The sequence below is a fragment of the Oreochromis niloticus genome, unplaced genomic scaffold (assembly GCF_001858045.2).
Source record: "Oreochromis niloticus isolate F11D_XX unplaced genomic scaffold, O_niloticus_UMD_NMBU tig00000852_pilon, whole genome shotgun sequence".
Lineage (NCBI taxonomy): Eukaryota > Metazoa > Chordata > Actinopteri > Cichliformes > Cichlidae > Oreochromis > Oreochromis niloticus.
Window position 1 is genome coordinate 47,541 of NW_020327258.1, and position 25,278 is coordinate 72,818.

The following is a 25,278-nucleotide window of genomic DNA, read 5'->3' on the forward strand; positions in this document are numbered from 1 at the left end:
GGCCGTTTGCTGCACGCTGTAGATACAGCAGTTAAACCAATATATGTGAAAATGTTATGTTTGTGTATCTACAGATGAGAATTTGTGTGTGTGTAAAAAAGATTTGTGTTTGTGCTTTACGGAGCTTCAGGTCCTGGAAGGGTAATACAGTCTGAAGCTGATCTCTATATAAATATCCCATAGTGGTCATACAAGCTAGGTCCCCTAACTTTCGCTAGTTGTTGAAAGGATAAAGTTGTGCTATATCAGTGGTTAGAAATACCATTACTACTTTAGGATTAGTTTAACACAAAGTCAGTGCTGACCCGGGACCATGGCTGTGAGTCACAGTGCGCAGCATAAAGGTCTGCTAATGCTAACTGCTAACTAAGAGCCAAGGATCCAGAATTTGTTGCGCTGGCTGCTGAGCTCTGTGGGTTTTTGCAGCAGCTCTACATGTACTAGATGCATCTGCTCCTTGTTGTTTGTATCTCTGACTTTATGTCCTCTACAAGAGTTTGTGGTTTTTTAACTACAAATGGTCCATAAAAACATGTATCACTAATTCATAATGAAGAAAGCTTTGTAACTACCCCCACTAGTGAAGATTGTGTCATTTCCACAACACTGCTTCCCCCCCGAGGTCTGCAGCACTGTTGAAAAGGCTGTGGAAGTCTCTGTATAAGCACGTAAACCTGTGACACAAAAATCACCAAACTCAGACACACACAGACTGTTTTCCTTTGTGGTGATGAAGGAAAATGCTGGGCTGACATGTAAAAGGCCATTAATTCTTCCCGACCTGAAGCTCCGTAAAGCACCGCTCCAACACCCAAACCCATCTGTTCTCTGATTGGATTGTTAAATTTGTGATTGACATGACATCGACCAATCAGCTGAAAGGAAGAATCGGGTCAAAATGTACTTGTAATTTGAAATCCACACACAGCCAGGGAACCTGAGCACAGAGTTTTACACGTAGTTTTTTTCTTTCTATCTCTAAGCAGACCTTAACAAAGAATTTGTAACTCGTGTAAATCTTTTTTACACGAACACAAATTCTCATCTGTAGATGTATAAACATAAAATTTTCACATATTTTGGTTTACAAGGTTACAAAACTCAGTTGACAAATACACATTTGATTTACAAGTAGAAAATGTTTATGACCATAATTTGTAACGTCTTAAAAAAAGTGGTAAAATCTTAAAATCAATTCAAAAGCTGACTGGCAGCCAATGTAATGATGCAAGTATGGGAGATATGTGCTCCTGCTTGCATGTGCCAGTTGGGGGTTGTGCTGCAGCGTTTTGGACTAGCTGTAGTCGGCCAATTAATATAGAGGTAATACCAGAATAGCGGCTATTACAGAAGTTGAGACGACATGACATGAAGGCATGGATCGCTTTCTCAAAATCTCTGAAGCAGAGAAAAGGCTGAACTTTTGCAAGGAGGAAGAGATGAAAGAAGCTAGTTTTGATTACCTTATTTATCTATTTGTCAAATGTCAAATCGCTGTCAAAAATCACTCCTAAATTTCTTCTCTCTCTCTCTCACTGCAGAGAGAGAGAGAGAATAGATGTTAGAGAAAGTGGGAGTTTGGGTGACAAGGGTATTTCCATAGAGAGGCACTTTGCATCAGCAGCACCATGCTCCAGTGCTCTGGGAGAGTTTATAGTCCTGAGAGTTGAACACTGGATGACTGACAGCTGTCCTTCATCACAACAGAAGCCACAGAAATCCTCCTCATCAAAAACATGACTTTGATCTGCGTCCTCATCTGGACTCTCCTCTGCTGCTGCTTCACAGGTAAAGTCCAGAGAATCAAACTCCTCTCCTCTATCAACATCTGTCCCTCTGAAATGAAGCCCACAAAACCATGAAGCTGCTTTATGTTTTTGTCTCTGTGTCCTCAGAGTCCAGAGGACAGATCACAGTGACTCAGCCTGGAGCAGTGAGCTCTGCTGTGGGAGGATCTGTGAGCATCAAGTGTACGACCAGTCAGAATGTTCATGTTTCTGGCAGCTCTCACTGTTTAGCCTGGTACCAACAGAAAGATGGAGAAACTCCCAAACGTCTCATTTACCATGCTAGCACTCGAGATTCAGGGATTCCAGCTCGTTTTACAGGCAGTGGATCAAACTCTGACTTCACTCTGACCATCAGTGGAGTCCAGGCTGAAGATGCAGCAGTTTATTACTGTCAGAGTTATCACTATCCTAACAGTCAGCTTGTGTTCACACAGTGAAAAACAGTTGTACAAAAACCTCCCTCAGTCAGACTGAACAGAAACTGAACTGACTGCTGCAGCTGGAAGATACTGGAGAGACTGATACAGTTCACTGAGGACACACACACACACACACACACACACAATTTTCTAAGACAAAGTGAGACAATGCGTGATATGTAACATGTAATCTTAATGACTTTCTACCTCACCTACTCCGCTTCACTGAGATTTTAAGTACTCTCAGTCCCTAGTTATAACATAAAAAAAGTTACATAATTTTCTCAGGGATAAGTAAACTTTTTGGCATGATCTGAGCTGACCAAAACAAATTTCACTTTCCTAAAACCTAAAACCTTATCCCACCTTTATTTAAGGTGGATTGTAAGAAGGGCTATCAAAAATTATGCATGCTTGCACTCTCTGTAATGTACAGATTTCTATACACAGAGTAGTGAGAAAGACTCAAATGCCAGCACTCAGTAAGGTGCAGTGAAGTGCTGAATAATAGTAAGTGTTGTTTTTTTGCTGGTCACGAAATTATTCAAAAGTGTGTTACATCCTCGGTGTAACAAGAATTTGTCTCCCGACTCCAACTCCACCCAAGAATAAGCCAAAACCAAAAGGAAGTGTAAATGCAGTACACCCATTTACTGACTTAGGCAGTGAGCTATGCCAAAATATTGAAACAAAAGATCTCTAAACATCCCTAATCTGTTTGTTCGCTGGGGGAGGCCCAGGAGAGAGCAGTGATGTGGCTGTCAGTCAGTCACATTTATGCTTGATCTGCCCCACTGTCATTCCATAAATACATGACTGCCATCACATATCCACTGAAACAGCTCTGATAACAGCTTCATTTAAAAGATTTTTAAAAGATTTAAAAGTTTGTGTTTCACAAGAACTCCTTTGAAGCAAAAGAGCAATAGGGTTTAAAAAATCTGCTTTGGCATTACACATAAACATATATTTATTATCAAACATTTAAATGTAATCAAACAAACAGAAAGAATGAAACAAAATCATGGAGCTATTTAAGGTCTTCTCTGTTTCCTCCTTTGTCTTCAAATCTTTCTGTCCTGGCTGTAGTTGTGTTTGTGTTAAGGTTTGACACTGGGCAGAAAAGCAGGACTCAATCACAGGACTTCCTCTAGCAGAGACAGTGACTTCAATGACAAGTGAAAAAAGGGTCATAAACAGTTTTAACACACAAAGTCCACAGCAGTGTTAATCCCAGCTCCCAGTACAGTCAGGCTGACACAGCTGATGACATTTTTTTTCCAAGATGCCTCTTTCTCCAGCTCCGCTTCACAGGTTTCCTGGATATAAAGGAGAACACAGGAAAGTAGACTTCACAAAATAAGTTGGTCTTAACTTACAAAGTCAGATTACACTGGCTGTTTGTCATAAGAAGGTCAAGCATCAACTAAAGCTCAGACACTCTCCTTGTTATGTACAACTGTGGCAGGTATAGGACTCAGGACTCAGAAACAAATGGACAAATTGAAAGAGGCAGCTTTATTTACTGAAACACAGAACTAAAAGGAAAGTCTGAAGCTAGAGGCTCAGAGCTAGGAACAATTCGATTCAATTTATTTATATAGCACTCTTCACAGGTTAAAAACCACAAAGTGCTTCACAGTAATATAAAAACAGAAATACATAAAAAAGCACAATCAAACATACAGCACAAATCTAATTAAAAGCCAATCTAAATAAATGAGTCTTAAGCTGCTTTCTAAAAGAATAAATACAATCAAGGCAACGTAATGATGGAGGGAGAGCATTCCACAACCTGGGGGCGACTGCTCTAATAGATCTATTTCCTCTGGTCTTAAAACGTGTTTGTGGGACTACCAACAGCCTTTGATTACATGATCTCAGGCTGCGAGAGGGAGCGTGGGGTTCTAAAAGATCAGAAATGTAGGCAGGAGTATCACGATTCAAAGCTTTAAAAGTCAGTACCAAGATTTTAAAATGAACTCTAAAATGTACTGGAAGCCAGTGTAATGAACGTAAAACTGGTGTAATGTGCTCTCTTTTTCGTGTCTTATTTAAAAGCCTTGCAGCAGCATTGCCGTGCAGCAGAACCAAGGAACAACGAGTAAACTGGGAGTAACAAGGGAACTGAGGCACACAAGGAAACACATTATAACAGGGTAGATGTGAAAACAAACAAATGAACGTACAGTTACATTGTAACCTTGGTTCTCTGAGTGAGAGACTATTTCTCCACTCCGTTACATATTCCATATGTAAGGGGTATGACCCCCTTGGTCATGGCGTGCCTGCTGGATCGTCTCTACAACCAAGCGAGACGACTGGGAATTGGACTGGAGGCTTCCCAGGATCCCGGGATTGAATGAAACAATCAGTATGTCATACTTGGTCCTCTTGTTTACATGGAAACGTTTAAGCAACAGAAGGATGGAGTGCTGCTGCTGTCTGGTCTTCATTCACCTGACGTAGGACTGCATGAGGACCAACTGGTATCAGACAGGAGACTTTTTGAAGTAGTGAAACTTTCGGGCATCCACCTTGAAAGAGCCTCCATGTAGATCCCTCTGCAGCTCTCCTTGCCATCGTGCTCGGCCCACTCTCTCCAGCACGCAGTAAGAGTCGCTGCCAAGTGTTACATCAGGATCGCTCTCGCTGCCAATCAGGGCACGATATCGCAGACACTGTGATGCCACGACAACCAGCTTTCTCCCGTATCTTTCCAAAGCCTCGTTCAATCTGACCAACGGGGTCAGCGGAGACTTGGAGTTGACTTGCTTTGTGATGTCTTTCCTCTTTGTGAAGAAGGCACATGAGCCCTGAATCCCATCCTTGTTTTCTGGAACAACGTCGATGGGGTAGATGTCTTTGGGAGTGTCGGTAAAGCTGTCAGTCACTTCGATGCCTGTCTCTGCCTCAGTGTCCTTAAACCTGTTGGTCAGCACGACATCCTCTCTCTCCTCTGGGAGCTCGTAAAACGTCAGCTCGGTGTTGATGACCAGTGACTTCCATATGAGCTCCTTGGTGTAGTCATCGAGCTTGAGGGGAAACCCGTGCTGCCTGTCTTCCAGTCATATCCACAAACTGGGAATGGTTATCCCATCCAGCCCTTCCAGAGCCACTTCATCCACAACTATACTCAGCAGATCCATTCCGGGCTATTGGTTAGCTAACATGCTAGCTCAGCGGCAACTATCCTGCAGTCTGCACGCGCGCTAAAGTCTCGTAAAGTCACGGGATTTGACCGGCACGCTGTAGGTATTACAGGTACTGCGCTGCAGTGGTTTGTATCATATCTATCTAACAGACTCCAATTTGTACATGTAAATGGAGAGTCCTCTTCACACACAAAGGTCAGTTATGGTGTTCCACAGGGTTCAGTGCTAGGACCAATTCTGTTTACATTATACATGCTTCCCTTAGGCAGCATCATTAGAAGACATAGCATAAATTTTCACTGCTATGCAGATGACACGCAGCTCTATCTATCCATGAAGCCAGGTAACACACACCAATTAGTTAAACTGCAGGAATGTCTCAAAGACATAAAGACCTGGATGGCCGCTAACTTTCTGCTTCTTAATTCAGATCAAACTGAGGTTATTGTACTCGGCCCTGAAAATCTTAGAAATATGGTATCTAACCAGATTCTTACTCTGGATGGCATTACCTTGGCCTCCAGTAACACTGTGAGGAACCTTGGAGTCATTTTTGACCAGGACATGTCCTTCAACGCACATATTAAACAACTATGTAAGACTGCTTTCTTCCATTTGCGCAACATCTCTAAAATTAGAAATATCCTGTCTCAGAGTGATGCTGAAAAACTAGTTCATGCATTTATTACTTCCAGGCTGGACTACTGTAATTCATTATTATCAGGATCTCCTAAAAACTCCCTGAAAAGCCTTCAGTTAATTCAAAATGCTGCAGCAAGAGTCCTGACAGGGACTAGAAAGAGAGAGCATATTTCTCCTGTTTTAGCTTCCCTTCATCGGCTTCCTGTTAAATCCAGAATTGAATTCAAAATCCTGCTCCTCATATACAAGGTCTTACATAATCAGGCCCCATCTTATCTTAATGACCTTGTAGTACCATGTCACCCTATTAGAGCACTTCGCTCTCGCACTGCAGGCCTGCTTGCTGTTCCTAGAGTTTTTAAAAGTAGAATGGGAGGCAGAGCCTTCAGTTTTCAGGCTCCTCTTCTGTGGAACCAGCTTCCAGTTTGGATTCGGGAGACAGACACTATCTCTACTTTCAAGATTAGGCTTAAAACTTTCCTTTTTGCTAAAGCATATAGTTAGGGCTGCACCAGGTGACCCTGAATCCTCCCTTATTTATGCTGCAATAGACGTAGGCTGCCGGGGATTCCCATGATGCATTGAGTTTTTCCTTTCCAGTCACCTTTCACACTCACTATGTGTTAATAGACCTCTCTGCATTGAATCATACCTGTTATTAATCTCTGTCTCTCTTACACAGCATGTCTTTATCCTGTTTTCCTTCTCTCACCCCAACCGCTCGCAGCAGATGGCCCCGCCCCTCCCTGAGCCTGGTTCTGCCGGAGGTTTCTTCCTGTTAAAAGGGAGTTTTTCCTTCCCATTGACGCCAAAGTGCTTGCTCATAGGGGGTCATATGATTGTTGGGTTTTTCTCTGTATCTATGATTGTACGATCTACTGTGCAATATAAAGTGCCTTGAGGCGACTGTTGTTGTGATTCGGCACTATATAGATAAGAATAAGAATAAGAATAACTTTATTTATCCCGAGGGAAATTCTTTTGTCATGTACATGCTCAAAGCAGCAGGAGAGACAGAGGAACAGATAAATAAGATATACAATATGTACAATAAGAATAGTAGTATACAGTAATATACAGTAGTAGGATAGTGCATGACATAGTATCAATAACTCTAACGAAGTAATACAAATGACTATATCCTGGAGAATAAATAACTTCACTATCAGTGCAGGCGATTCTAGAAAGTGACATAGTAATGTGCAATAGAATAAAGGGAGTAGCAGCGTATGATGGGGGGATGAAACAAATATTCAATATTCAATAAGGTACTGTTGTGTAATATTGCACGGTCTGAAAAGGAACAGAATAACATAGGTAATAGCCTCAGGAAAATCACCTACAGAGTGAGGAAGAGTTATACAGTCTTATTGCCACTGGCACAAAGGATTTCCTGTGGCGGTCAGTTCTGCATTTCGGGGCAATGAGTCTTTTGCTGCCTTTGCTCCGATGGTCCATCATGGGGGCATGCATGGAGTGGGAGGGGTAGTCCATGATAGAAAGAAGCTTTTTTAGCATTCTCCTCTCAGACACCACCTCCAGGTTCTCAAGTCTGACACCCAGGACAGAACCAGCCTTTCTAATCAGTTTGTTCAGCCTGTTGGCATCAGCTATCTTCACCCCACTTCCCCAGCACACAGCTGCAAAGAACACGACGCTCTCCAACACCGAGTGATAGAACATGGTCAGCATTTTCCTACCAACATTGAAGGATCTGAGTCGCCTCAGTAGGAAAAGCCGACTCTGCCCTTTTTTTAAGATAGCATTGGTGTTTTTGGTCCAGTCCAGTTTACAGTCCAAGTGTACGCCCAGGTACCGGTAGTCCTCAACGATCTCCACATCAGCCCCTCTGATGGTGACAGGGTTAGGAGGAGGAGCCTGCTTCCTAAAGTCCATAATCAGTTCTTTTGTCTTTGTGATGTTTAGTTGTAGGTGGTTAAGCTCACACCACTCGACAAAGCTGTCCACCACACTCCTGTACGCCTCCTCCTGTCCATCCCTGATACAGCCCACGATGGCAGAGTCATCCGAGAATTTCTGCAGATGACATGACTGAGACTTGTACCTGAACTCAGATGTGTAGAGAGTGAAGAGGAAGGGTGATAGGACCGTCCCCTGCGGCGCCCCTGTGCTGCTCAGGATGTTATCTGAGCGGCAGGTCTTCAGTCGGACATGGTGTGGTCGACTTGTTAAATAGTCCGTAATCCAACCTACCAGTGGGGCGTCCACCTGCATTTCCGTGAGCTTATTCCCCAGCAGTGATGGTCTGATCGTGTTAAAAGCACTAGAGAAGTCAAAGAACATGACCCTCACAGTGCTCCCAACAATGTCCAGATGAGAATAAGCCTGGTCCAGCAGGTAGATGAGGGCATCCTCCACTCCGATACGAGGTTGATAAGCAAACTGCAGGGGGTCCAGCCAGGGCTCCATGAGCAGACGCAGATGTTTCAGGATGAGTCTCTCCAGCGTCTTCATGACATGTGAGGTCAGAGCCACTGGCCTGTAGTCACTGAGGGTTGACGGGTTGATCTGAGTTGGGTGTGGAGACAGGAGACGCAGGGCAGTCGAACCTATTGAAGTGCAGATTTAGGTTGTTTGCACTTTTGACGTCCCCATCCATCCCAACACCTCTCTTTTGTCTCAGGCCAGTGATGGCCCGCATTCCATTCCACACCTCCCTGGTGTTGTTTTCCTGCAGTTTGTTTTCCAGTCCCCTTCTGTTGGACTCCTTACCCTCTGCAATCTTGGCTTTCAGCTCCTTCTGCACCAGTTTCAGCTGATCTCTGTCACCGTTTCTGAAAGCTCTTTTTTTCTTGTTCAGGGTTCCTTTGATGTCTTTGGTAACCCAGGGCTTGTTGTTGAGGAAGCACAGAATGTTTTTTTTGGGAACCACAGTGTCAACACAGAAGTTGATATAATCTGTTACACAGCCTGTCAGATTGTCAATATTGTCCATATGAGAATCACAAAGAACAATCTAGTCTGTTGACTCAAAGCATCCCTGCAGAGTCTCTTCCGACTCCCTTGTCCATGTTGTAATGGTTTTTATGGCTGCAGGTTGTCTCTGGACGGCAGGTCTGTAAAGGGGCTGGAGGTAGACCAGGTTGTGATCAGCCCTGTCCAGAGGAGGGAGAGGGCTGGAGGTGTATGCCTCAGTAGCATTGGCATAAAACAGGTCCAGTGTTTTATTGTCTCTTGTTTTGCAGTCCACATACTGCTTGAATGTAGGTAGAATAGTGGAGAGGTTCGTGTGGTTAAAATTGCCCATTATAGCCACAAAGGCAGAGGGACTACGATTTAGTAGGTCTGCTGTCACAGAGCTGATGACGTCATATGCCTGCACCGCGTTGGCGTCGGGGGCAATGTACACAATGACGATAATGGCGAGGGAAAACTCCTGCGGTAAATAATATGGTCTAAGACCGACTGCTAACAGTTCGATGTGTTTGTTACACACAGCCATCCTCACCTTAACGTGACTGGAGGAAGACCAGCGGTTGTTAACATAAAGAGCGAGTCCTCCTCCCCTCTTCTTCTCGCTGCTGCCTGGGTCCCTGTCCGCTCTCACACACGTAAATCCGTTTATATCCACCACCTGGTCGGGATGTTTTTGTGCAGCCATGTCTCCGTGAAACACATAACACTGCATTCTCGGAAAACTTTCTCTGTCCTTGTTAGCGTCGCAATCTCCTCCATCTTATTAACCAGCGATCTAACATTGCCAGTCACTACTGACGGGAGAGCAGGACCTAATCTTTTCCTCCTCAGTCTTCGGGTTTTCCCGGCTCTGCAGCCGCGGTAGTTCCTCTTGATCACCGCAGGGATCTCATGCTGAACACTGGCATAGCTATGCTGTCTTAGTCCCAGCAGCTGGTCCCGGCTATAGACAAAGGGGCAGCGTGGCATTGCGGTCATCTCAGTAGTTTTACAAAGAGTTTCTTGTTCAAACACGGACAAAAATTTCTTGACAACACAAGAAGTATAAACTAAAAAACTAACTAAGTAGACAAAAAGAAATAAATAAGGGGAAAAGAAAGAAAGGGGAAAGAGAGCATGCTAGACAGGCTGCCATCCGAGACGGTGCCGGAAGTATGATAATAAATAAAATTGAATTGAATTGAATTGAATGAAACTAACAGCTGGTCCGTTGTCCGGATCGAGTGGGTACGTGCAACATGCAGTGCCAGAGCTCGGACGGGGCACAGAGCCAGCAGACTCTTGGTCCAAACCTTCAGTAGGAGCTGAGTGCAGCTCAACTGAATGAGAGAGGTGGAAGTCTGAGAGGGCTTTCCTCAAGAAGGCAGGGTTGGGCCGGAGGACCACCACCTGCAACAGTCACTGTGGACAGACAGCGCCTCGAGCTCACTAATTCATCTGGCGGAAGTTAGGGCCAGAAGGAAGGTGGTCTTAATAATAATAATGGATTGCATTTATATAGCGCTTTTCGAGACCCTCAAAGCACTTTTCTCACATTCACACACTGGTGGAGGCAAGCTACAGTTGTAGACAGCGCTGCCCTGGGACTGACAGAAGCGAGGCTGCCATATCGCACCATCGGCCCCTCTAGCCATCACCAGTAGGCGGTAGGATGAAGTGTCTTGCCCAAGGACACAACAACCAAGACAGACAGAGCTGGGGATCGAACCGGCAGGTCCAGGTCCCTTGGTCCAGGTCCCAAGGGGGAACTGAGGACCCTGGCCTGCAAGCTGTTAGGTGCTGGACACCCCTCAGGAACTGCAAAATCAAAGCGGTGTCAGTGTCCAGTATAAGCGGTTGTTGATACGGGCGACATGGGTGGTTGCCCAGGGCGGCATCATGGTGGGGGGGCGGCATCAAGGGCATCGAAAAAAAAAATTTGCTCGTACTCATGCTGCCCCGACGTCATGCCAGCGCATATTGGGAATGTCATAGGCACCGATTGGTTTTCTGTCACCCATTTGCTGGGAGTAAGGGCGCCCTATTGCAAGGTGCACCTGCTGCTTGCGGCACAGGGAGGAGAGGGCGGGGTGGCGGGGGATTCTATGGCTGGTTGGAGCGGCATCTAATAACCAACTCGCAAAATAAAACAAAATAAAAACAAACCAACAAACACAAAAACACCAGATATTATGATACAGACTTATAATTTGGACCAATGTTTTTTCGAAATTCTATAAAGTGAGCGCGAGAGCCCTCAGTGCGCCTGCTTGCTGCTGAGCTGAAGTCAAACTAAACTTTATTGTCATCCCCGCTATATACAGTCCAGTATGTAGAGAGATGAGATGACGAGGCTCTAATTACAGCAGCGCAAGTAAACAAACAATATATATAACAAGAGTAAGAAAATATATATACACTTAGGACTAGGGTAAATGGATCAATAACAATTTAAAATTTATAATTTACAGTTTGATGATTTAAAGTCTCACACACAACCCGTCGAAAGGGGAGGGGGGCCGCTGCTTCCAAATAGAGCACATTTCAGTTATAATGTTGTAAATCCAAGCCTATTATGGATTCATGATTTGAATCCTGAATACAAACAAGAAAAGTTCAAAGCCATCAGGTGCTCAGTTTAGAAAAAAGAGAAAAGAAGAGGAGGAGAAATGAGCGAAAGATACAGGCAAGCAGATGTGTCATTGGATAATGGCAGGTCATGTATCCTGAAACAATCAGAATCAGAATACTTTATTAATCCCTAAGGAAATTATGTGGGTTACAGTTGCTCCAAGAAGAAATGGTAAAAATAGTAACAGTAACAGACTAAACTCCAAACAATACATTATGTTACAGATTTTACACATTTAAGAAATAGCACTAATATATACAGATCACTCAATTATAAATATCAAGGATTAACAGAGGTGATTATAAATAAATATCAAGAACATTGACAAGAATATTACAGAGTAGAAAAGAGTGTGTGTAAAAAGGGTGTAGGGGAGACCGGGGATAGTTGTAACATTTTTGACATTTCTGTCTGTAGCTTGGAGCTCTTTTAAGGTATTGGATTCAAAATGTAATGCAAAGCATTTACATGTCTCTGCTATTAAACAGTACAGCTATTTTCTCTGCAGCACAATTAATCATTGCATGGTATGGTCTCAAACACAAAGAGTGAAATGTTACAATTAACCCCATAGTCTAGGTTAGTTGTAACATATCCTGGGGTGAAATGTAACACAATGAAATAAGGGTAGTGACAAAACATTAACATGTAATCTTTTTTATTCAACACCTGAATGCACTTAGCACTATTTATGTAGCTATGTGTGTGTGTGTGAAAGAATGCAGAAATCTGTCTTTTGAACATATTCCAACCCCCAAAAAAGACAAATTATGGAATTTTCAGCAACTGAATATTTCATTAATTTTGGTTGGTCTTCCTTGAGTTTGGCCTCATTGGCTCAGTGTGCACTGTAACCTACAACTCTTGCACCAACTTTTGAACGTAACAATGAAGCTGAAAGAATGTAGTTGTGCACCAGCATTGCAATTCCATTGAGATGTCCATGAGAAGAATTACTTTTTTTCATGGCTTACCTTGGTGTGGTTTGCAAAGTGCTTCAGAAAGATGAGGAAATTTGTTTCTTGCACCCATCGTGATTTATTTCCACTACCAATACTTCCTACTGGTCCATCTCTGACACAGTGGTCTGCATAACGTATGCGTGGGAACACAAACATTGGAGTAATTGTGTTGCCAATGGCATTAACCGCATATACAAAGGTGACCAGCGAACCTCTCTCTGCCGATCTCATTGCCCCAACTTGTTTAATATAAGTAAAAGTAATAGTGTGGTAAGTTGTAACATCTGCATTATTGTTACAACTAACCCAGACTGTTGCTGTTACAACTGACCCAGACTCCTATAGCCATGAACTAGCTAAGATTACAGCCAACGGCTAAAACATTAGCACTAAAGACCTACAAAGAATATATCCCCAAGGACATAAAAAAAAATCTAATTTAAGTTTGATGAGTTTAACTGCAAAGCAGATAATGCTATTAAAAATTGAAATAAAGTAAAAACAAACAAACAAACAAACAAACAAACAAATTACTTTTTTTCTTCTTAAATTGTCTGTGTTTGCCAAAATGTGCTAATTTTTCACATGTGATAGAAGAACTGAATTGGGCATGTACAGGATGAATCACATCATTTGAAACTTAGCTCTGATTGGAGAAATTGGAAGTGTTACAACCGACCCACGTTACAACTATCCCCGGTCTCCCTAACTATTGCAGTGTTCACAGTGTGTTAGATGGATGAGTTGTACAGGGAGATGGCCACGGGCAGGAATGATTTCCTGTGTTGATCAGTGGTGCTTTTTGGTAATCTCAGTCTCTCACTGAACGTGCTCCTGTGACTAGCCAGCATGTCATGTCATGGAGTGGGTGGGAGGTGTTATCCAACATTGTCTTTATCTTGGACAACATCTGCCTCTCAGACACCACCCTAACGGAGTCCAGCTCCATCCCCACAACATTACTGGCCTTGTGGATCAGTTAATTTAGTCTGTTGGCATCTGTCAGAGGGAGTGTTTGCCCAGGGCACCAAACAGGCCAGCACAATTATGTTGTGGTCAACATAATTGTGCTTTTGCCTCAGATTTGACAACTAAATGGTCTACCCTTAAACCTGTGTATTACCAGTGTGAAATCTGTGATTATGAATTATTCTTGGACGCTACAACAGGTTATCCAACTAACTGAGCTGCTTTTAAAGGTAAAATTGCAAATGCAAGGCACTTTATGCACAGCAATATGAACTTAACTATGAAGTTTGAACCGACACTCGCCCCGACATAAAATGTTTTTACTTTTTCCTGACACACCACGCAAGTCAATAAAATTAAGAGAAAAATGTGGCTGCTTGTGTCACTACCAGAATTCCTTCCACAGCACATATTACTACTCCTGTCCTCCAACAATGTCATTGGCTTCCTGTAAAATACACCATCAATTCTAATATTGTATTTAAGTCTCTGAGCTTGCTCCTCAGTATCTCTCTGATCTTCTGGACATCACGACTCCTTCCTGTAGTCTGAGGTCCATCTCTTTGACTATCATTATCATACCACGGGCAAGAACCTGATCTGTTTCAGTTTATATTGCTGACATTTGAATACTATAGTTTATCAACTTTTATCTCTAATTGTCATTTTATGCACATTGTGATTTTGGTATTTAATGGCTTGTATGGTGGACTTGAGTGCCTTGAAAGACAACGATGAATAACATTAATTATTATTATTATTATTATAGTTTTTGAAGTAAAATAAAAGTTCTGACTTTATTGTGAATCAAAACAGTCAATTACTAATAAATGGAACATCACTTTTATCTATCTTTTTTTGTTTATTTTTTATTATATGATATATTCAACAAATTTAGTTTTTACATCTTTTATTTTTTCTTTCATACAGTTTCAGTTTAACCAACTGACAATATCTTTCATCCAGATTTGCATCTGCATTGTACTGACATTTCTTTTCTGTACTTGTTCCATGGAAGGATGGATTATACATCATATCCATAAACATAGTTGGTTTGATGATTATTAGTATTTGTGTTATTTCTGCTTACCCCATTCATGTGAAAGCCTTTGGAAATTGTTCCCTTCTTGTTTATTCCCAACCTTCAAACCTTTAAACTGTGAGGAAGCTTCAAGATTGGAATCTGAATGAAAATATTTTCAACACAGATTTAAGAAAATTGCTAATACTCCTGAAAAGATGAAAATAAAACACATAAACTTGCTTTTTATTTAAAAAATAATAATATTTCCTTTGAATTAATTAATTATGACTACTATGCTGTAAAGTATAAATTCCAAACCAAAACAGACAAGTTATGTTTATGAAAGATATTTATCATTTTTAAATGTTGAAAAAAACAAACACATTAAGGATGAAATCAGAGAGTGAGATTGTTAAAGAGCACAGACTGAAAGCAGGAGCGTGAAACAGGTATCAGATTGAGTCAGGTCAGGACTGGGAACACTGGACTCTCCTCAGTGGCTCTGAGACCAGAGTCTGGCAGCCCTGGGTGGCCTCACAGGTCACAGAGCCCACCTTCATCCAGCGGTCTGCAGGGAGCCTCAGGGTGCTGCTCCAGTTGTAGACGGTGTGATTCTCTTGCAAATAGAGTAGAATAGAATAGAATAGAATAGAATATGCCTTTATTGTTATTGTACATGTACAATGAAATTATAGGTGTTCCACGTCAACTGTGCCCGAATAAAATATAAAAGTAGACAGCAGGAATAAATAGCAAACAGGAGAAATATATACAATCAAGAGTGATATATACAAAAATAAGAGAAAGGCACAAATTAGAGAACACAATAATCAAAAAAGCGCTTGGAGGTAGTGCAAAGAAAAGACTTGTTCTGAAAAGACTCCATGTGTGAGTGGCCTGAGTGATGAGAGTTACTCAGAACATGGCTCAGAGAACATGGCTCAGATTGGTGACGCAGGATTGGTGGACAGGGGTGCGGTGTCGGGGGATAGTGTTTGTTAACTGTCTGAATGGTCCATAGGATGAAGCTGTTTGTGAATCTGGAGGTGTGGGACCTGATTGACCTGAGGCACTGACCAGAGGGCAGAGTGTCAAACAGGTGGTAAGGCTAGGTGCGAGGGGTCACTGGTTTTCCTGAGACAAGAGAGAATCTGGTGATGGCCTCTAGGGGTGACAGAGGGCAGCCAGTGATTTCTGGGGGGTGTTAATTACCCTCTGGGCAGCCTTCCTGTTCTCAGTTGTGGCACCTGGGTACCAAACACCCAGGAATTAGGAGAGCATGCTCTCCACTTGGAGGGGTTGAAGGCAAGCAGCAGCTTCTGGTCCAGGTTATTCTTCCTCAGGATATGGAGGAAGTGCAGCTGATGCTGGGCCTTCTTTACCAGTGTGTCAAGGTGAGAGTAGCAGAGATTTAGGTGCCCAGGAACCTGAAGATGGAGACAGATTCCAACTCTTCTTCATTTATAATGAGAGGGGAGTGAACCTGTCTGTACCCCCTTAAGTCCATGATGAGTTCTTTGGTTTAAAGGATGTTCAGCATCAGGCTATTTTCTGAGCATGAATGTTGACAAGTTATCTCCCTCTGCAATGTATGCTTTCTCATTTCTAATGGAGAAGACTCCAATCAAGGTGGTGTCATTGGCATACTTGATCCCCTGCGGTGATCTGGTGCTGTGTGAAAATAGAGGGAGGGGTGGGGGCCGAGTAGGAAAAAACACAACGAGGTGCACAGTAGTCGGGAGCGCTGTGCTGCTGCCTGCGTCCATACGCACTGCCATTTTTTTGTGATACCATTAAGGAGCGGTGTGGCAGATGCTCTTGGCCTGATCGCTGTCTCTGCCTGAGCGGTAACCAGTCAGTTCTGAGAGTTGTTTTGAGTCAAACTCTGACGTAGTAATAATCAGCTTTGCCTTGTTTTCCTGGAATCAGTTCTCCATCCAGCCTGTCTGCTGGATCTTCCAGAAGCATGCTGTCAAGACTTTGCCTTACTTCCACCAGCTTGACTCGCCAGTGTGCGTCCTGCATTGTGCGCTACTTACTTGGATTCGTTCAAGCCTCAAGCCAGCCACATCTCCCACATCTCCTCTTTTCTCTCACCGCCACCTCGATGCCACCTTGCTTCTAGTAACAAGTCTGACAAGTTTACTCCTCCACTCTCTAAATCCATTGACCAATTATCTTGACAGTTTTGTTTTTGAACACATCTTCAGTTGAACATTTTATCAGAGACTAACTACCATTTCCCTCTCTCCAGGTTCTGGTCTTTTCTATTTTCCTTTTGAAATTATCACTATAAATATTTCACTCTGCTCTTTTGGTGCTTCTCTGTTAGATGAAATAAACCACCACTGCACATAATATCTCTAAAAATTTGGCAAATGTTAATGTTGAAGTTAATGTGAGTTAACTTATTTTCCAAATAATGCAAAAGTATTTGTTCACAGCCAACGAGAGTAAACATGATGTAGTTAAAGTTTAAAAACAAATGAGTGAAATTAGTGCCGTTACTTTTTCATACTATGTGCTTAAAATCAGTCAGATCATTTCCATAGAGAGGCACTTTGCATCAGCAGCACCATGCTCCAGTGCTCTGGGAGAGTTTATAGTCCTGAGAGTTGAACACTGGATGACTGACAGCTGTCCTTCATCACAACAGAAGCCACAGAAATCCTCCTCATCGAAAACATGACTTTGATCTGCGTCCTCATCTGGACTCTCCTCTGCTGCTGCTTCACAGGTAAAGTCCAGAGAATCAAACTCCTCTCCTCTATCAACATCTGTCCCTCTGAAATGAAGCCCACAAAACCATGAAGCTGCTTTATGTTTTTGTCTCTGTATCCTCAGAGTCCAGAGGACAGATCACAGTGACTCAGCCTGGAGCAGTGAGCTCTGCTGTGGGAGGATCTGTGAGCATCAAGTGTAGGACCAGTCAGAATGTTCATGTTTATAACAACTACCATCTTTTAGCCTGGTACCAACAGAAAGATGGAGGAGTTCCTAAACGTCTCATTTACTATGCTAGCACTCGACAATCAGGGATTCCAGCTCGTTTTACAGGCAGTGGATCAAACTCTGACTTCACTCTGACCATCAGTGGAGTCCAGGCTGAAGATGCAGCAGTTTATTACTGTCAGAGTTATCATGACATCAACAGTCAGCGTGTGTTCACACAGTGAAAAACAGTCGTACAAAAGCCTCCCTCAGTCAGACTGAACAGAAACTGAAGTGACTGCTGCAGCTGGAAGATACTGCAGAGACTGATACAGTTCACTGAGCACACACACACACACACACACAAAACACACACAAAACACACACACACACACACACACACACACACGTGTACGATGGAGTGAAAATGTAAGGAAATTTCATAATGCATCATAATGAAAAATAATATTTTTTATTGACTGAAAAGAAAACATTACATCACTCAAAAAATTGAAATTGTAATTAAGTCTTCAAAGTCAGCGAGTCAGTGTAATACATCTCTTTGACAGTAACAAATTCAGCTTCCAATGAAAACTTGAAGTTAGAATTAGAAAAATAATTAAATTTCCCCTTCTGTGTTTTTTTCACTGTTAAATTCTAGCTTCAAGGATAACTTTGTCTTAAACTGGAATATTATATCATCCTATAATATGAAACTGAATTGTCCTTGTGTTTAAATAGTCTTGACAAGCACTGGACATCTTCAAAACCTAGTGCTGATTACTGCCGACCTCGACTAGAGACAAAAACATAACTGAACATCCCATCACATCAATAGTGAACATGATAAAGTAGACACATTACAACTACTTGACTATGTTACACCTGACAAACTATCAGTGTTAATATTCAGGGAGAAAACTACCACAGTACAAAGCAAACCTGTGAAATCCTTCACCTTCACCAGTACAGCCGTGTGGCACACTTTCCTGATGTTACCAACTTCCACCACAAGGCGGCAGCATCGCAACGAACAGCAGTTACTACTTCCAGATTTCACCAAGTCCATCTTTGTCTATGGTTTTATCTCATGTTTGTTTAACTTTGGGATCACGTTTGGTCTGTACTGAGCTGGAAATGCATGAAGGACGTTGATGTGAAATTGCTTTAAGTTCTTGCTGTTGATGTTAGTGATCAGTGCCTGCCACTCAGGCTAGACACCACCACGTCCTTACATGTGTAACAAGACGTAGAATCTGCAGTCTCCAGTGTGTCCAACGTCAGCTTGTGAAACTGCTGTGAAATCCAGATGATCAAATTATCAAAACAATGATAATCAATTCAGATTTTTTCTTCTCCTTTGAAACAGCATTAATAATAATAATAATAATAATAATGATGGATTGCATTTATATAGCACTTTTCGAGACCCTCAAAGCGCTTTACAATTCCACTATTCAGTCACTCTCACATTCACACACTGGTGGAGGCAAACTACAGTTGTAGCCACAGCTGCCCTGGGGCAGACTGACAGAAGCGAGGCTGCCATATCGCGCCATCGGCCCTCTGGCCAACACCAGTAAGCAGTAGGTGAAGTGTCTTACCCAAGGACACAACGACCGAGACTGTCCAAGCCGGGGCTCGAACCAAGACGAACTGCCAACTCTTGAGCCGCGATCACCCCACATTAGACTAAATACATAAAGAAATCGCTACAGTAGAAGCTGTTGTGGAACCTTCAATCAAGTCATGTTTAAAACAGATGAAAATGGTGTTGTTGAAATATGGAGGTTTGTTCAGCTTTGTTTAAATGGGTAAAATGCTTTGTAAATAACATTTGTTTGGTGACTCATTTTCAGCCAAAGTGTCTTTTTTGTTTCTTTTTTTGTAAACAGTAGAAGGGAGTTCCACTTCTAAATATAATAGTTTTCTTTATAATGCAAACCATTATTTCTATTTGCAAACAATGATGAAATCATTTCAGAAAAAAATAGTTTTATTACTTCACAAAGCTTTCAGTAGTTTGGCATATCTCTGACATGCTCACTGTTTACAACCCAGTCAGCCTCTCAGGTCATCAGATGCAGATCTTTTAAATGTTCCCAGAATTAGAACTAGCTGTGCTGAAGGTGCTTTCAGTTATTGTGGTCGTCTGATTTTCATCCTTGCTGACCTAAATTCAGTTATATCTGTGCATATTTAAATTCATGATTTTTCAGCTTCTATTTTCAAATTCAAAGTTCTGTAAAAATATTTTTGAAAACAGATCACTGACGAACTGCACCATGTGTGACCTCTGTATTGTGTCTTCTCAGGCCTTTAAACGAACGAACGAGGTCAGGTCGATTTTGTAGCAACAGCCCTTTTTATTCAGCATCTGCATTCACAACAACGGACAACAAGTAGAATGGTTTTAACTCTTGCGGACAATCAGTGTGAGCCCTCTATGGAAATCCTCCATTACTCTGAGGATTACATTTACACTGGCAGTGTCATCATATAGCGGTTAAATCTATGCAAATAAAATAGAAGAACCTTAACAGAAATAATCTGCATCTTAAATTTCCTGAACAAAAGGAATACAGAAAAATACTAAAACATATTTAAGCTACGTTAAGGTGCTTCCTTAGAACTGTACATAAAATAATGTATATCATACTGTAAACAGTAGTGCACAGTCACATACCTGCATTCATTACAAAGGGCAACAAGAAGAATGGTTTTAATTGTTGTGGACAATCAGCGTGGGCCCTGCGTGAAAAAGCGGCATCAGAGTTAGCTAGCTATACTCCAGAGTCTCTTTACTGATAAAGAAGTCTCACATAAACGAATGTTTAACCCAACATAAGGATGGAAAAAATAACCCACAGCAAATAATGTTTAACCAAAAATAACTGGGTCAACTTGTATTACTGTTACAGCTAGCAACATGATTTTTCTGTCCACCACATTTGCACATTCGTTACCTCTGCGGGAATGCTCCATTACTCTGAGGATTACCCAGAATTCCTTGCCCTTGGTAGTTACTCCAGGGTGACATTTTCAACAGTAGGTGGTACCATTGTCCCATTTAGCAGGATTTATCTTGAACCTTATTTAACTATGTTACACATGCACTGGACTGAATCAACACATTTCCATAGAGAGGCACTTTGCATCAGCAGCACCATGCTCCAGTGCTCTGGGAGAGTTTATAGTCCTGAGAGTTGAAGACTGGATGACTGACAGCTGTCCTTCATCACAACAGAAGCCACAGAAATCCTCCTCATCAAAAACATGACTTTGATCTGCGTCCTCGTCTGGACTCTCCTCTGCTGCTGCTTCACAGGTAAAGTCCAGAGAATCAAACTCCTCTCCTCTATCAACATCTGTCCCTCTGAAATGAAGCCCACAAAACCATGAAGCTGCTTTATGTTTTTGTCTCTGTATCCTCAGAGTCCAGAGGACAGATCACAGTGACTCAGCCTGGAGCAGTGAGCTCTGCTGTGGGAGGATCTGCCACCATAAAATGTACAACTGGACAGAATGTTTATAGCTCCAACCTTTTATCCTGGTACCAACAGAAAGATGGAGGAGTTCCCAAACTGCTCATTTATACTGCTACCACTCGAGCATCTGGGATTCCAGCTCGTTTTACAGGCAGTGGATCAAACAAAGATTTCACTCTGACCATCAGTCAGATTCAAGCTGAAGATGCAGCAGTTTATTACTGTATGGGTGCATTTCATAGCAGCTACTGGGAACCGCGCACACAGTGAAAAACAGTCGTACAAAAACCTCCCTCAGTCAGACTGAACAGAAACTGAAGTGACTGCTGCAGCTGGAAGATACTGCAGAGACTGATACAGTTCACTGAGGACACACACACACACACACACACACACACAGAAACACACAGATTTTCTCTCAGCGACATTCAGCACAAATATGTACTTAATTAACTAAAGAACAAACGTGGCGCAGTAATAGAAACAAAGATCAATCTTAGTAATGACCTTTGACCTTAGCAGTGGAAAAAAAGACACTAAATGTATAACAAGCCATAAAGATCTGACGACAGAAATCTGAAAATGTTCCTGATCAGTGAGGGTCAAAATAAAAACAATACACCTGTGAATTTAAGATTTTACTGTAAATATATCATCAAATACAAAAATGAGTGAAAAATCTGTGACTGAATTGAAGGTGTTTTAAATTTTTGAGTATTTGTTCATATCGTGATTCATTTAATCTTCTCCTTGTTCGTCAATTAACCTCCTAGGACCTGGCGTCCACATATGTGGACATCACATTTTGGGTTATTTACACCAAAATACTAAATCTTGCTCTACAAGGGCCTGATATCCACTTACGAGGACATTATATGGCAACTGGTCTATCAAAATTTTAAATGAATATCCTCATATGTGGCTGTCATTTTCCTTAGAAACAAAAATTAGGTAAAAAAAAAATCTGGTAATTCTTGGTTTTTACATCAGGTGCCAATATGCCCAAATATCAAAGAGAAATTAAAAATGCATGCCGTGGAAGAGTTCGGGTCTTAGGGAGTTAAATTAAAACTTTGTACTTCAGATTCTTTCTAATCACTCCTTGTACTCGTTGACTCTCCTGTCTGTGAGTTCTCCTCAGAAAAAACAGCTCATAAGAGACACTAAAGACTCTTTCTTCTTTAGACTTGCTTTGTAGTCTGGTGAGACTGTTTCCGTGGCAACCAGGTCCCAGCATTGCTTCATGAACCAGTCTGTCTGGTACAGGTAAGCAACACCAACAACAACCTACCACACACATTCATGTTGTCAACCCAGGGACCCTGAGCAGTTATGGACTTGAATTATAATATATGTATTTTCGGTACTGCTGTCCCTCGTTCTCCCTGCTTGTAGATATATGTGTGTATGCAGCCGGAGCAGGAGCTCGGAGAGCGGGAGGAGCCCGCGCCGCCAGCTTGGGAGCTCGGCGAGCGGACGAGCCCGCGCTGCCCGCGGAAGACTTCGGCGAGCCGGTGGACCAGCGCGACCAGCAGGGCCGCCACGTCCGCGACCAGCACGTCCGCGACCAGCATGTCCGCGACCAGCACGCCATAGATCGTGTGCCACACCTCGCTGTTGCTCACCGGAGCAGCGCCGCCACTGGACCCGGACAAGCCGCCGGAGGAGCAGGCCACCGGAACCGTTTCGCCGCTGCTGCCGGACCTGTGGCAGGCCGCCGGAGCTACAGCGCCGCCGCCACTGCACGCGTGGCAAGCCACCGGAGGAGCAGCGCCGCCGCCGCCACCAGGGCAGGCCGCCGGAGGAGCAGCTCCGCCGTCGCTGGACCGGGGGCAGCCCGCCGGAGCTGCAGCGCCGCCGCCACTGGATCAGTGGCAGGCCACCAGAACCGTTTCGCTGCTGCTGCCGGACCCGTGGCCGCCCGCTGGAGCTGCTGCGTTTCCATCAAGGGGTTAGAAGTAGGCCACCTGAACTGTTTTACCGCCACTGCCTCACCCACAGCATGTCCGGCTTGTTTTGCCGTCCTGCGGGTTGGCCGCCAGAACTGTGTTTGCTGCCACTGGTCCGGGGATTGGACTATTGAACTGGGTTTTTCTTTTGTTGTTTTGTGGTGGCTGTTTAACGGAGAGGTTTAAACAGCCTGCTGTGCAAACAATTCACTGTTTGCACAGCAGCAATGACTCAGCTGATATGACTTCTTCAAATACCATCATACAAAGTGAGATGAATTACAGTTAGATCCAGAAGTTTTTGGACAATGACACACTTTCACAATTGTACTCTGTACATCAACACAGTGGAATCTGACTTAAACAGTTAGGATGTGACTGAAGTGCAGACCTTCAAGGCCCACAAAACTCAGTGGTGGCAGATTTATTCTCTTATGTATTAATTATATCACATTAGTGATAGTAATATCACTTTCTCATTTAGGTATATACATGTGCACTACAAATAGGCCTTATGCTCTATCACACACACTGACACAGTGGGGACATTGTAACGGGAGACAAACAGATAGTGAGACTCCTCCTTATCAGGGATGCAAATTCTTAGGTGACGGCTAAGCAGAAAACAAGGTCATAATTCTCTCTGTGAGGAGGGGGTCAAGGATGAGCTGGACTGATTCAGTAAGAGGACTAGATGTTACAATCCCTGATAATGCATTGCTTTAAATGGAGAGAATCTTGAGGGATGGCTGTTTTGAGGAAAGGCAGCCCAGAAACTTTACCAGCAGCACACATCGTTGTGTGCCTCAACTTTCGGTCTTTTATTCAGGCTAATCTGCCATTTTTGGGGGGATTAGAGATCTGATCTAGGTTATGATATTAAGATTTGGGACACATCGTCATTAGTGGACCTTGGATTCATCGGGTGTTTCGGCCATTATCACTAGACACCCTCATCCAAGGAGGCCCTGCCAGGGTTGATCAGGCCCCTGAGTGTGTCACTGGTTTATGTTAATTGTTATTTCTTCTTTCTTCTGTTCTGTTTCTTCTTCTCCCTGTGACTGAGAAATATTTATGGAAAGATTTATATTTATGGATATTTATGGAGCCTCACTTCTTCAAAGGGATAGAAAAGGTGATAGACAGAAGTAAGATAAGAGGGACAAGATAGGAGAGAGCAGAGAGGAGAGCCGGAAAGGGGGCGCCCAATGTGGCTTCCCACAGCTCCCCGCCAGATCGGGCTGTACGTTCTACCTCCCCACTGCCTCCCAGAAAAGGGAAGAAGAGCAGAGGGGAGAAGAGTGGAATATTTTCCTTTCTTTTCTTTCATTCCTCCTTTTGGTTTCACTACCATGAGGTTAACTGCTGTTAAAGTTCATTTTGAGGAGAGAGAGGTGGAGGAGATCGGAATAACACACTGACCCTGTCAGGTGGAGTCAATGAAGATTTTAATGAAACACACGCAGCGTGGGAGATGGACACTCTATACAAACAGCATCAGATCTCATCTCCAAAACGTCAGAACACAGTTTTTATGCATTGGGATATAACGCCCCCTCTTGCGTTCACCAATACAATACATGATACGTCAACTCAAAACCACAAATGTTCTATTTGACAACTTGTGACACAATTAAAGGACACTGACTTCCATCGTCTCCCCGGTGGTTTCCCGCAAGCCAGCTCAGCCCTCGCATCGTGCACCTGCTTCTTCATCAAACAGTCACGTACACCAACATAAAACTGCAACCCTAGCAAAACATGCTTAAACTTTCACCTACAAATGAACCTCCCTAACTGTATGTGGGTGTATGTCTGTGCATGTGTGATCCTCGCGCTGCACTTTAATTGACCTCAGCTTAGGCAACCAGGCTAAGGCCATCCTGAGTGTGATGATCTTAACTTATATGTAAAATGTATTAAACAACTGTTTCAATCTAATACAACTACTTAAAACTTAATCAAAGCTTAATCAAAGATATAAATGCATAATAAAATAACCTGCTCAAAATAACTTGCACTCAGACTCTGCTTTCGGTTTCACTTTTGCAAAGCATGGCGTTTCCTGTCAGCCTGCAACCCAGTCTTTCACCCACTGACCCTGGACTTCAGTGTAAGAGTATAAAAACATTCAAAAGCATTTAGGATTATAGATTCAACTCCACAGTTTAAAGTGGTTCTAACTGCTCCTATACTAAAGACTAATATGATACCAGTATGTTTGAACATCTGAATGCAATATCAATTCTGTTATTAATGAAATGGTAATGATGATTATAAACAATAGCAGCAAATAATAGCAGCAAAATATCTACCTACTCCTGACACTGCACAGTCCCCAGGAGGCCCTGAGACAGCTGTATCAGTCAACCAGCAAACCTCTAATGTTATGTTTTACCCC

At 42.8% G+C, this 25,278-nt stretch overlaps 2 gene segments (V, D, J or C); both read left to right on the plus strand.

Moving 5' to 3' along the window:
* Window positions 1-1,731: 1,731 nt before the first annotated feature.
* On the plus strand, window positions 1,732-10,512 carry LOC106097557 (Ig kappa chain V region 3381-like). The segment is given in 4 exon segments: window positions 1,732-1,788; window positions 1,896-2,217; window positions 2,407-2,412; window positions 10,488-10,512. Coding segments are annotated over 4 exon segments (405 nt in total).
* Window positions 10,513-17,193: 6,681 nt separating this feature from the next.
* LOC112844719 (Ig kappa chain V region 4135-like) lies at window positions 17,194-17,685 on the plus strand. The segment is given in 2 exon segments: window positions 17,194-17,246; window positions 17,354-17,685. Coding segments are annotated over 2 exon segments (384 nt in total).
* Window positions 17,686-25,278: the final 7,593 nt, after the last annotated feature.